The following is a 12,746-nucleotide window of genomic DNA, read 5'->3' as shown; positions in this document are numbered from 1 at the left end:
TTCTATTTGAGGCCGTTACTTAGCCGAAGGTTTAGCTTTATCCTAACGGTTTTACCTCCATGTCTTTTTTTTATCCGAGCCAATAAGCTGAGACAATGAGGGGAGGATCCGGAAATATGGCCGCTTCCGTATTTCTCGGTTCTCCCAGAAGAACAGTCAACTGAGCCATGTAGTCTCTAGAGTTTAATACTCTGTTGCCTGTGTTTTTACTTCCTGTACCGGGTCACCTTATCAGAGCGCCGAATGCCGTAAACTGCAGGCAGATTTCGTAGCGTCGCTATAGTGACAGGCAGGTCAAGCTTTATACCGAGCTAATTAGGTTCCAAACAATGGACTGCTCTCTAAATGTACAGTGATAGAGAAGATATAAGCATGGCGGATATCCATAGGTTGTGTTACTATGAGTGTCAGTTTATAGTGTAGTGTTTATAAATAAAGTACTCGGGTAAAACCTTTTTAGTATATATTTTTCTCATTGCTGCTTTATATGCATGCATATATATATATATACAGAACATAGTGAAACGTAAAGCATTTCACTAGTTAATAAGAAGCTTGATCTATGGAGGTCATTCTAATTGCCCTGTGTAATAAGCTAGTGGCAAGTACCCACTAGTCCAGTACACACACATATTGAATCCATACCACAGGCATATAGGTTCTGGAATATTTGGGATGGTCAATCTGCTGTCTATGGTGTGGAGGAAAATCCTGCGCAAGAGATGGGTGCTAGGTATTGTTTTTGGGCTGTCCCTTATTTATTTCCTCACAAGCACCTTCAAGCAGGTATGTATAGACTGACGGGCATTTTTATTTTAATATTATTTTTTTGTTTGCTGTAATAAGAAATATACATGTAAATGCTATAGATTGTAATGCAGGTTAATGTTGATAATACTGTGGTGTATTTTGTACTCTCCCCTAGCATTACGGAATATGCTGGTACGCAATAAATATACCGTAGCATAATGTTATAGCGCCATTACATACGTCATCAATTTTAACATAATTACTTTATTTAATAGCAAGTTTGTATGCTTTTTTACGTTCTAAAAGGAACCTCTTTAACTGAGTGTCTGTCCAATAAAATAGTATTATTACAAATCCAGTACTTATTTTTTTTTTCATTTAGACCACCAAATTAGCACGTTATACCAAGCTATGTAATAAAATAAGTTGAACTACCCAATTACCCAACCACTATACTTTTGTATACATTTCAAAATGTTTTACAGTATGTTATACAATCCAACACAGTATTATATGGGTACATATTTAGTGCAAAAATGACTAAAAACACAGGTTTCGGTTTTGGTTGGACTGCTGTAGTGGTAGAAGACATCTGCATTACCTACTGCCCAAATTTATTTTCTGGTTATAGTTGGTCCAATTAAGATCAGTAAACTGTATCTTAATTGGACTGGGAATGTAGCTTTCAACTAGGACAATATGATGTATCCAACAATGTAAATATATGTATATACAGTTAGATATTTTGCTATATTGTGAAATATTTGTATATGACTACCTGTAATAGGAAGAACGAACAGTCAGAGACCGCACCCTTCTTCAGACACAAGATCAGGACCAAGACATCCGGTGGAAAGTTCATTTTAACTTGGGGAACAGCAGCAGGATCAATGATCAATGTCGCAACTCTGTGCAAGGGAAGATGCTCATCACAGATGATCTTGGTAAACAAGTTCAATCTACTAACACAGATGCACACAAACAAGGACTATATATATACATATATATATATATATATATTAGGGATGCACCGATATATCGGTGGCCAAAATATATCGGCCGAAAAGGGCATTATCGGCAAAATGCCGAAGTAAAAAGAAATGCCCGAAAATAATCGTCCTCAGGGCCCAGGCTGCTTACCTGTGCGTTGCTCTTGTACCGGCCAGGAAAAGCAGGAACCCAGCGGAGTCACGTGAATTATTATTATTATTATTATTCTTTATTTCTAAAGCGCCGACAGATTCCGCAGCGCTGTACAAGGTGAAAAGGTTACAGATAATGACAGGCACAATACAACAATTGACATACAGATACAAGAGGAATGAGGGGTCCTGTTCCCACAGGAACTTACAATCTAGGTGCACGTCACATGACTCTGCTCCGTTCCTTCTTCCCCTGGGGGCAATATAAGTTATTCGTACAGCAGGGCCCCTGCAGAAGTCTGCGAGTGAGAAATCCGCAGTTCAGGTAAGGGGGTGGGGGAGGTTGTATGAGCAGGTATGCGTGATTAAGGAAATGAATGAGTATATGGAGTGTGTGTGTGTGTGGGGCATGGAATAGGGAGGCTGTAATCACACTCCTATCATGCCCAGGTTCTAGCATGTACTAGCTGCCTAGGCATGATAGGAGTGTGATTGCTGTTAGCAATTATACATATATATAAGTATATAAAATATTGTTATTGATATTTTTGTCCAATTTTGGTGTGTTAACCACACTTTTATTAAAAGTAGTAATATACATATGATTGCTAACAGCAATCACACTCCTATCATGCTAAATCAGCCAGTACATGCTGGAATCTGGGTATGTCTGGGCATGATAGGAGTGTGATTGCTGTTAACAATCATATATATATATATATATATATATATATATATATATATTGTTAATGTATTTTTGTTTTGTCCAATTTTGGTATGTTACTTTTAATAAAAGTGCAGTTATTTTTTTATATTGTGGTAAGGTACCTCTTAGGACACTTCTAGAGCAGCAGGGACAGTAGGAGATCGAACAAACACACAAAGAAAAACCTACTGCTATTTAGGAGGCTTGCTAAACAGTAGTCTTCCCTGACTAAAAAAGAACCGGCCAGCTAAGCTGATTTCCAGTATAAAATAAAACAGAATATACGTTAAACGGATTCCCAAAAGTCGTCTCCTATGTTAATAGGACCAGCAGTTAACCCATTAGTGACTGGGATAAACTGCTCTTTCCAATCTCCAGCTTACATAGACTTAAATATGTAGCGTACATTTGTAACTATGTGCTTTGCAACACTTTAGTGCAATAGTTTATTGTATTTCAGCCATATAATAAATTTGAGTTTTGTTTTAAATTGTGGTGTTAGATGTAATTTGTATTTTTGTTAATACTTTAATTCTTTTGTTTGTTTCCCTTTAAAAGGTTATGTGTGTGAACGCAAAGAGCTTCTGGCTAATGGCTGTTGTAATATCAATATTGCCAGCACAAGACGGTATAGCTGTGACAGCTGCCTTGCCAATGGCTGCTGCAGTGTATATGAATTCTGTGTATCATGCTGCCTGCAACCTAATAAGGTCTGTTTACGATTGACTTTTAAGCATATCTGCATATCTAGTAATATTCTGTTTGAGATGTTATATTGAGGTGGTACGTTAACTATGTGACTATGCTATGAGGCATATTATTGTCCCTTTGTAGAGCAAAATCAGATTATTTAAAAACTGCTGAGAATTATGCACATGATTTTTTTTAAATATACCTAAAGCATCTTCAAGCCGTTATTAAGCTTGAATTATATTGTGTATTTTTGTTGTTTTTTTATGCACAGCAACTTCTGTTGGAACGCTTCTTAAACCGAGCAGCCAAGGCTTTTCAGAACTTATTTTTGGCTGTGGAAGATCATTTTGAACTCTGTTTGGCCAAATGCAGAACATCTTCACAAGTAAGAAGCTTTGTGTGTCTTCATGATGCATGTCTTATATATGGAGCAATTTCAATCAATATTTTATGAATAGGCTATTATTTATATCTCTGCTCCACAAAATCACTAAAGATCTCATACGTGAATCTTAACCCCGCAACTTTGTTATTGATGCTACTAGTTATTTTGACATTTCACTCAATAGAGGTTTGTTCAAAATGTGTTAAGACGAGGGCTGCAACGACTAATCGTTGCCAACGAATTTCATTATCGATTAGTTGAATACATTTTTATCGATTTTAAAATGAGGGTTTTTTCCGAGCAAATGCTCCCTAAAATACCCCTCATTTTATAATCAGTTTCATTCAGTGTGAGTCACAGCAGTTACTACTTACCAGTCCCTCCCTGCAGTCATTCTGATGATTGGCCCCGCCCCTTTCCCCTCCCAGTCCCTCCCTGCAGTCACACTGATGATTGGCTCTGCCCATTTCCCCCTCCCAGTCCCTCCCTGCAGTCACACTGATGATTGGCTCCGCCCATTTCCTCATAGCATCCACACTGCTCAGCAATTCATCTAACTGTGAGTATAAAATGAATATTTGGGCTGCTGAAAGGGGAGCTCGGGTTAATTTAGGGGCAGTTATGGTTGATGGGGTGTTTAGGGTTAATTTAGGGGCAGTTATGGTTATTGGGGGTCTTCAGGGTTAATTTAGGGGCAGTTATGGTTGATGGGGTCGTTAGGGTTAACTCAGGGGCAGTTATGGATGATGGGGTCGTTAGGGTTAACTCAGGGGCAGTTATGGTTGATGGGGTCGTTAGGGTTAATTTAGGGGAAGTTATGGTTGATGGGGTCGTTAGGGTTAATTTAGAGGCAGTTATGGTTGATGGGGTGTTTAGGGTTAATTTAATGCTAAGGACCGAGAGTTAATTTAATTAGTTTAATAAGGTTAACTTAGTTTGCCCCCTTTACCTCTAACTGCACCTTAAGGAGAATCTAAATCCTGGGGGCAGTGGAGATTAATTCTGTATTTATTTATTAAAGTATAGTGTCAGTGTGCTGTGAATCCTGGGATACATAGCCCCGGAAATGCACCAAGGTAAGAGGTATAATGCCTCTATAGACTGGTGGGCCTACGGGGTTATACTGTATGAGATGGCCATGGGAGACATACCATTCTACTGCGGGACAGACATTAAAGAGGTGGCCAGATCGGTCATCAAGGACACACCGCTGTACCCTGACCATCTAAGCCCTGAGACCAAAGACCTCATAGAGAAGATGCTGTGCAAAAACTCTTCAAGAGACTGAAAGAAGCTGCCATCATCCACTTCCATCCCCGGCATCGCGCCGGTACAAGACTTACCGCTGTACCCTGGCATCGCGCCGGTACAAGACTAACCGATGTACCCCGGCATCGCCCCGGTATAAGACTAAACGCTGTACCCCGGCATCGCCCCGGTACAAGACTAACCGCTGTACCCTGGCATCGCGCCGGTACAAGACTAACCACTGTACCCCGGCATCGCGCCAGTACAAGACTAACCGCTGTACCCCGGCATCGCGCCAGTACAAGACTAACCGCTGTACCCCGGCATCGTGCCGGTACAAGACTAACCGCTGTACCCTGGCATCGCGCCGGTACAAGACTAACCGCTGTACCCCGGCATCGCGCCGGTACAAGACTAACCGCTGTATCCTGGCATCGCGCCGGTACAAGACTAACCGCTGTACCCCGGCATCGCGCCGGTACAAGACTAACCGCTGTACCCTGGCATCGCGCCGGTACAAGACTAACCGCTGTACCCTGGCATCGCGCCGGTACAAGACTAACCGCTGTACCCTGGCATCGCGCCGGTACAAGACTAACCGCTGTACCCTGGCATCGCGCCGGTACAAGACTAACCGCTGTACCCTGGCTTCGCGCCGGTACAAGACTAACCGCTGTACCCTGGCATCGCGGCGGTACAAGACTAACTGCTGTACCCTGGCATTGCACCGGTACAAGACTAATCGCTGTACCCTGGCATCCTGCCGGTACAAGACAAACCGCTGTACCCTGGCATCGCGGCGGTACAAGACTAACTGCTGTACCCTGGCATTGCACCGGTACAAGACTAATCGCTGTACCCTGGCATCCTGCCGGTACAAGACAAACCGCTGTACCCTGGCATCCTGCCGGTACAAGACAAACCGCTGTACCCTGGCATCTCACTGGTACAAGACTAACCGCTGTACCCTGGCATCCCGCTGGTACAGGAACCGTTACAGGAAGGCCTCCTGCTGCAGCTCCTGCTGTACCCTGGCATCGCGCCGGTACAAGACTAACCGCTGTACCCCGGCATCGCGCCGGTACAAGACTAACCGCTGTATCCTGGCATCGCGCCGGTACAAGACTAACCGCTGTACCCCGGCATCGCGCCGGTACAAGACTAACCGCTGTACCCTGGCATCGCGCCGGTACAAGACTAACCGCTGTACCCTGGCATCGCGCCGGTACAAGACTAACCGCTGTACCCTGGCATCGCGCCGGTACAAGACTAACCGCTGTACCCTGGCATCGCGCCGGTACAAGACTAACCGCTGTACCCTGGCTTCGCGCCGGTACAAGACTAACCGCTGTACCCTGGCATCGCGGCGGTACAAGACTAACTGCTGTACCCTGGCATTGCACCGGTACAAGACTAATCGCTGTACCCTGGCATCCTGCCGGTACAAGACAAACCGCTGTACCCTGGCATCCTGCCGGTACAAGACAAACCGCTGTACCCTGGCATCTCACTGGTACAAGACTAACCGCTGTACCCTGGCATCCCGCTGGTACAGGAACCGTTACAGGAAGGCCTCCTGCTGCAGCCCGTCATTCAGCTGATAGAGCAAGAAGACCTGTGGACTCAGACTGATCTGCTTTATGATTTGCTCCGATAAGGAGAGCCACCTCCTCCTGTAACCCAGAGACAGCAAATACCGGTTCACAGAAAAATACATTTTTTTAAAAAAAATTCTTTAGTAATATTCTGTTTCAAGATAAGCATGCCCTCCTGGTCGTAACATAATGTGTGGCTTAGTATACGATGAATAATAGAAATCCAGGGTTTAAGTGCTAAACATCTCTCCAGCGATGTCTGTGTTAAAGCTCCACAGAAGCAGGAACAAGTTAGTTCGCTCAGGAAAACAATGGGGTCTTCATCAGGTAAAGTCTTATTCGGCAAACGTAGAAAAATATCTGATTATTTAAACTTTCAAGACAGCCGAAGTCTCTTCTTCAGGAGACTCAATTCTCTCTAGGGTTAATCAGGCAATATTCTCCTTTCTGATGCGGAAGATTAAGGAGTCGAGGTGATCAAGGATGTGAAATCTGTTAAAATCTGATTTTAGGATATTATTATAACATATACTCATATTATAATATTATATAATTATATAAATAATGCAATATATATTAATAAAATGTAATACAATTTATATAATAATTCAATATATATATATATATATATATATATATATATATATATATATATATGAATATATATATATATATATATATGAATATATATATGAATATATATATATATATATATATATATATATATATATATATATATATATATATATGTGTGTGTACTTAAGACAGATTGAAACACTCTAATTTCTAGCGAAAGGAAGTAACATTCATTAAAATGAAAAAAGGGCTTGCTTAGCCAAATAAACATTGTCTCTATGTGTTGGTTAACATGATTAATGAGAGATCATATGGCAGATATACACTTACAATATTCACAATACCGTGCAAAATATTGTGGTGTTTAGTTGCGTATTGCCTAATCTCAACAGGTTGTAGAATTTACAGGGGGTAAACAGTCACCCATCATCAGAGGAACCAGGGGCCATGTCTGGCCCCTCCCCGGGGCGTCAACATCCGCCATACATTGTATGGCGGCGGACGCCCGTTTTAAAAGTGTTTAGGAGGCGATCAGCGATCACCTCCTAAACTTAAATGGTGTCGCTGGAATGCCTCGATCAGGAGGCATCCAGCGACACCAAACACTTACCCCTGGATGGACTGTGACCGCTCCGGAGAGCAAGTCAGTGGAGCCCAGCTTTCTAATCACAGTGTGATTAGTAAAAATAAATTAAAAAATAAAATTAATAATAATTAGAAAAGAATGGTAAAAAAAAAACAGTAAAATGTAAAAATAATTTCCCACTGATGTCACTATCAGGGGAACCTTCAAGTTGAAAAAAAAATGTAAAAAAGGCAAAAAAATAAAATATATATATAAAAAATATATTTTTGTGAGCAAGTCCTAAAATTAGCACATTAGCTTAAAACAATTCTCGCATGGAAAGAGTTAAAATACTGGCATGTTAAATGCCCATGGGGTGTCTACTTTTAAAAAATGTATGATTTGATGGGGTAAATTGAATTGGCCGGGTTCAACAATGTCCCAATTAACACGGGGGGAAGGATGGCCACACATCTAATTTCCAATTACAAAAATGCACACGTACCAAATGTGGCCTTCTAGTTCCCCCAGAAAATGACAAACCCATGCATGTGGGGTATCACTGTACTCAGGAGATGTTGCTGAACACATATTGGGGTGTCGTGTGACAGTGGCATATACCAGGAGCTGAAAATTCATACATAAAGTAGGTGTGTGTGTGGGAAAAATACACACACAAAAATACTACTGCAAACTTTGAAACAATGCTGGTGGTAAAATGTGTGCATGCAAAGAGTTAAAATACCAGCATTTAAAATACACTGTGGTGTGTAGTTTTCAAAAATATATGGTTTTGTTGGGCACACTGAAATGGCCCGGCTCAAAGATGTACCAAATAGGGCATGGGCAGCGGATCCCCAAATGCCAAAGTTCAACATTGAAAAATGTGCATGCCCCAAATGTGGCCCTTTTGCCCCCAAACAGCCAGGCAAAATCATTCATGTGAGGTATCGCTGTACTCGGGAGATGTTGCTAAACACATATTGGGGTGTTTTATGATAGTGACATATACCAGAACCTGTTTATTCATACCTGAAGTAAAATGTGTGTGAAAAAACAAATGCAAAAAAAAATACTACCATAAAGTTTGACAAAGGCTGATGGTAGAATTAGTGCTTGGAAAGGGTTAAAATACTAGCATTTGGAATACCCTGGGCTGTCTAGTTTTCAAAAATATATGACTTGATGGGGTAAATTGCATTGGCCGGCTTCAAATATACCCGAAATGGCACATGGGGGGAAGAATTACCAGATTTGGAAAAAATGGCTTTGAAATAGCAAAACGCTACCTGTAATGTGTAGAAAAAAAAAAGCAAAAAAGCATAAAAACCTTGGGTATTTCTAAACTCAGGACAAATAGTAGAATCTATTTAGCAGGTTTTTTCATTACCTTTTATAAATGAGTAAAAGATTTTTCAACTAAATGTTAGAAAGTAATTTTTTTCTAAATTTTTCACCATATTTTATACTTTTTTTAATAGTAAATAATATGATACAATCAAAACAATGTCATCTAAAAAAAACAATATCTAATGTGTGTGGGTTCAGTAAACGGGAAAGAAGAAAATTACAGCTAAACACGAGCAGCGCAGAAATGTCACGAAGGGTACAAAAAGTAAAATCAGCCTTTGTCCCGAAGGGGTTAAATTTGGGTGATTCTGTAGTTGGAATGTTTGTTTTTAAATTATCCATAGGTATAGTGGCTGTATTACAGGGCACTTATAACTACGTGAAAACTTCCATTAAAGTACGCCAAGTGTAGGCAATGAAGTGTTTGTGGACAGTACCGCTTGGTAAACATGGACCGATACCCATTGTTCACATTTTTAGGCACACAGATGGTGATGGAATAAAAGCTCTTCGTACTATGACATGATTTATTCTGTTCACACATTTCTTGCCAAATGCTTACAATTAGTGGAAGCAGCCCTCAATTAAATCTAAGATAATGTGTTTCTTATTTGATAGCATGATTAGAGGCAATTTCACATTTTTTTTTTTTTACAAACTATATTGTTTATGATATTATTAACCCATTTTCTGCCTGCAAACACTGGATTTCCGAGCAGAAAATATTCAACTATATCGTTTCTGGTATTATTAACCCATTTTCTGCCTGCAAACACTGGATTCCCTAGCAGGAAATATTCACAGGACAGCCAAAAGAATGATTCATCTCCATAACATTATATTGCATTTCAAATCTGAAAAACATTGCAAAGATAACATGTGATTTTCTTGTCAATGTACAGAGTGTGCAACATGAGAACACCTACCGAAATCCTGTTGCCAAGTACTGTTATGGAGAAAGCCCGCCTGAACTTCTTCCGATTTGAGCTGCTAAGGAAAATGGAAATGTTGGAGTAGTGTTCAGACATCAGTTCCTGTATCTGGTGCTTTCAGCATCGTGTTTAAGCTGGTTTAAGTTGTATGTAGCCGATATGGCAATCAACAGAAGCCTAATGATGGTAAACTTTATCATAAGTCATTGGAACTTTACTCTTAAAAGAAATGTTCCACTGACTGGCAACATGACGCAGATAGTATATTTTATATTAAACACAGCTGTGAGGTTTATCATAGGATTCAAATAATTTACGCACGTTTTGCTGCTGCCATGGGGTGCATTTTTAGTGCTTTCAATGGACATTTCATAAAAGAACACTCCAATCTTATGGCTCAGAAGACACTATTAGGTGCAGAGCTGTGATAATCTGATAAGTGAACTTTTATGATAAAGACATGCTGTACTATTTGATATCTAGACGCAGAGTATATATTTTCCATTAGATACCACATACAACATGTGTACGGTTATGGCGTTCCTAATGAAATTCCACTAATGAGCAGGGTTACTGTAGTTTATTTTGTAAATATTTTAAAATGAATTTTTTGTGATCAAATGTTTTTTTTTGTAGGCTTCATCTGTCATTTATTTGCTGTGTCACAAATGTATTTATTAAACATAAGATGTTCCTTAATAATGTCTAAAATTAAAACAGATTCAGACAGAAATATAGATACTATAAAGGGTTATATGGATTACAAATTCAAAGATGACAAAGATAAATTATACTAGGGCATTGAAAGCCAGTGTCACAACAAAACTGAGCCAAGAGCCCATTTTTGTCTAAGAATGTTACCACTTTTGGTGTGTTTTAATAGAACACATAAGAAGGAAGGGAATTTACCATGTGTTGTGTTTTTTCTTGCATAGACTGCATAGTCACTGGTAACTCCAGTAAGTGATGGTCCTTTGTCACGTTGTCACTGTGATTACGTAATAAAGCATGCAGTAGTGTTCTACTGCAGATGTTTTTCTTCAGAACCTAAACTGGTGTCTTACAGTGGGGACATGCGTAATACTTAATTTGTGAAATGAAACGTTCTTGTCTTATTGAAACATCAGGCCCTACTTGCAAGCTTCATTGTAGTAGTGATTGAGGACTCAAGGTCTTATTTTTTGCCTTGCTTCAGGTTTTGTAAATAAAACAAATCATATATGATGGTATCCTAATATTGCACCTAGTATTGCTTTTTCAAAATTCATATTCAAATGAATTACAGTTGAGGCTTAAAGTTTACACACACCTCGGCTAAAGACAAGCAAACACAAGTTTTCGCAACTCCACACATTTCATGTTACTCTATGTTGTTTTGGAGAGTTCATTAAGGCATCTACTTTATTTACAACAGATGTGATTTAAAAAAAACTTGATTACAGGCAGGATTTAATTTTTTTTGCTTTAATTCACTATATCAGGATTCCAAAAGTTCCCACACACGTTGTTGTTATTTGGTGCCATTGCCTTTTAATTGCTTAACTTGACTCAAACACTTGAGGGGTTGTCCTCCACAAACTTCTCACAATTTTTGCCCATTCCTCCTGGGAAGAACTAGTGTAATTTGGTCAGATTTGTGGGCCTCTTTGGTCAGACATGCCTTTTCAGCCCAGTCCACACATTTTCTATGGGATTCATCGAGGCTTTCTGATGGCCGCTCTAGTAATTCCACATTGTTGTCTATAAGCCATTGTGTTACAATTTTGGGGGTATGCTTAGGATCGTTGTCCTGCTGGAATACCCATTTGTGGATAAAGTTTAAACTTTCTAGCTGATGTCTTAAGGTGTTACTTCAGTATGTATAGATAACTGTGATGAAGACATCCATTTTCTGAAGTGCACCTTTTTCCAGCAAAACCCCCGCATCATGATAGTGTCACTGTCATGCTTTACAGTTGCGAAGTGTTTTTCTGGCTAAAAAGGCTTAATGCTCCATGTATGCTTACAATTATGGCTAAACACACAGTGGATTAAAATTGATGATTAAAAAATAAATAAAAATTGGATTTATATGTAAATATGTTTTCTATTTCAGCATAAAAAAGAGCTTAGTTATGTAGTATAAGGCTATATGTTCATGCAACATTTACATTTTTTGGTAAACAAAATCAATTAATCTAAGTTATCCAAGATGAGAAAGCATCCTGATTATGAACCAACAAGAGGATGAAGATGAGAAAGCTGCAGAAGATGGTGTATTAAGTTTTCATGTGGACCCGGCTGAAATTTCTTTTAAGACATTTTGTTTAACCACTTCAGTTAATAAACATTGACGTTTAGGCAAATGCAAGAATATGTATGCTGTATGTGCTCTATATCATACATGTTATGTATTGCTATATGCTAGAAATGCTATATATATTGTTTTAGTTTTTTAGTCAAATTTCAGTGAATTTAGTCAAATATGAGTGATTAACCTATTAAACTAAAATCAGTTCTGATATAGCTGTTGTGCTAATCTGACAGGTTATTCTAAAAATGAGATCTTCATCTGGGTTGGAAATATTAAATATTATAACTACCAGCAATAATGAGTTTTCACATTTAAATTTTACTGACCAGTGATTTAAATCAAATCCATCCTGGCCAAACAGTTCAATTTTTGTTTCATCTGATCAAAGAACACTCCTCAAAATTTGTCCTGTGATCACCTGCAAACGTCATTCTCGATTTTTATGCCAGTCTTTGGCCCACTAGAATTTTCATATAGTGAATTCAAATTAAAATAATATGTAATTTATTGT

General features: G+C 39.3%; 1 protein-coding gene across 1 annotated transcript; it reads left to right on the top strand.

Annotated features, from left to right (window-relative positions):
- The first annotated feature begins 523 nt into the window (after positions 1-523).
- On the top strand, positions 524-11,177 carry SPRING1 (SREBF pathway regulator in golgi 1). The gene is made up of 5 exons (XM_053473293.1): positions 524-786; positions 1,538-1,694; positions 3,157-3,308; positions 3,563-3,676; positions 9,913-11,177. The coding sequence occupies exons 1-5, from the start codon at positions 676-678 to the stop codon at positions 9,994-9,996; spliced, it is 618 nt and encodes a 205-aa protein (XP_053329268.1). The 5' UTR covers positions 524-675; the 3' UTR covers positions 9,997-11,177.
- The last annotated feature ends 1,569 nt before the right edge of the window (positions 11,178-12,746 follow it).

Source organism: Spea bombifrons, chromosome 1 (assembly GCF_027358695.1).
Source record: "Spea bombifrons isolate aSpeBom1 chromosome 1, aSpeBom1.2.pri, whole genome shotgun sequence".
Taxonomy (NCBI): Eukaryota; Metazoa; Chordata; class Amphibia; order Anura; family Pelobatidae; genus Spea; species Spea bombifrons.
The sequence above is the reverse complement of the archived record's forward strand: the minus strand, read 5'-3'. Positions and strand labels throughout refer to the sequence as shown.

Bases quoted from the DNA above. Each gene is read 5' to 3' on its own strand.
- SPRING1 (XM_053473293.1), top strand. From the start codon at position 676: ATGGTCAATCTGCTGTCTATGGTGTGGAGGAAAATCCTGCGCAAGAGA. The intron at 787-1,537 runs GTATGTATAGAC...TACCTGTAATAG, and splicing joins TCACAAGCACCTTCAAGCAG to GAAGAACGAACAGTCAGAGA. The intron at 3,677-9,912 runs GTAAGAAGCTTT...GTCAATGTACAG, and splicing joins AATGCAGAACATCTTCACAA to AGTGTGCAACATGAGAACAC.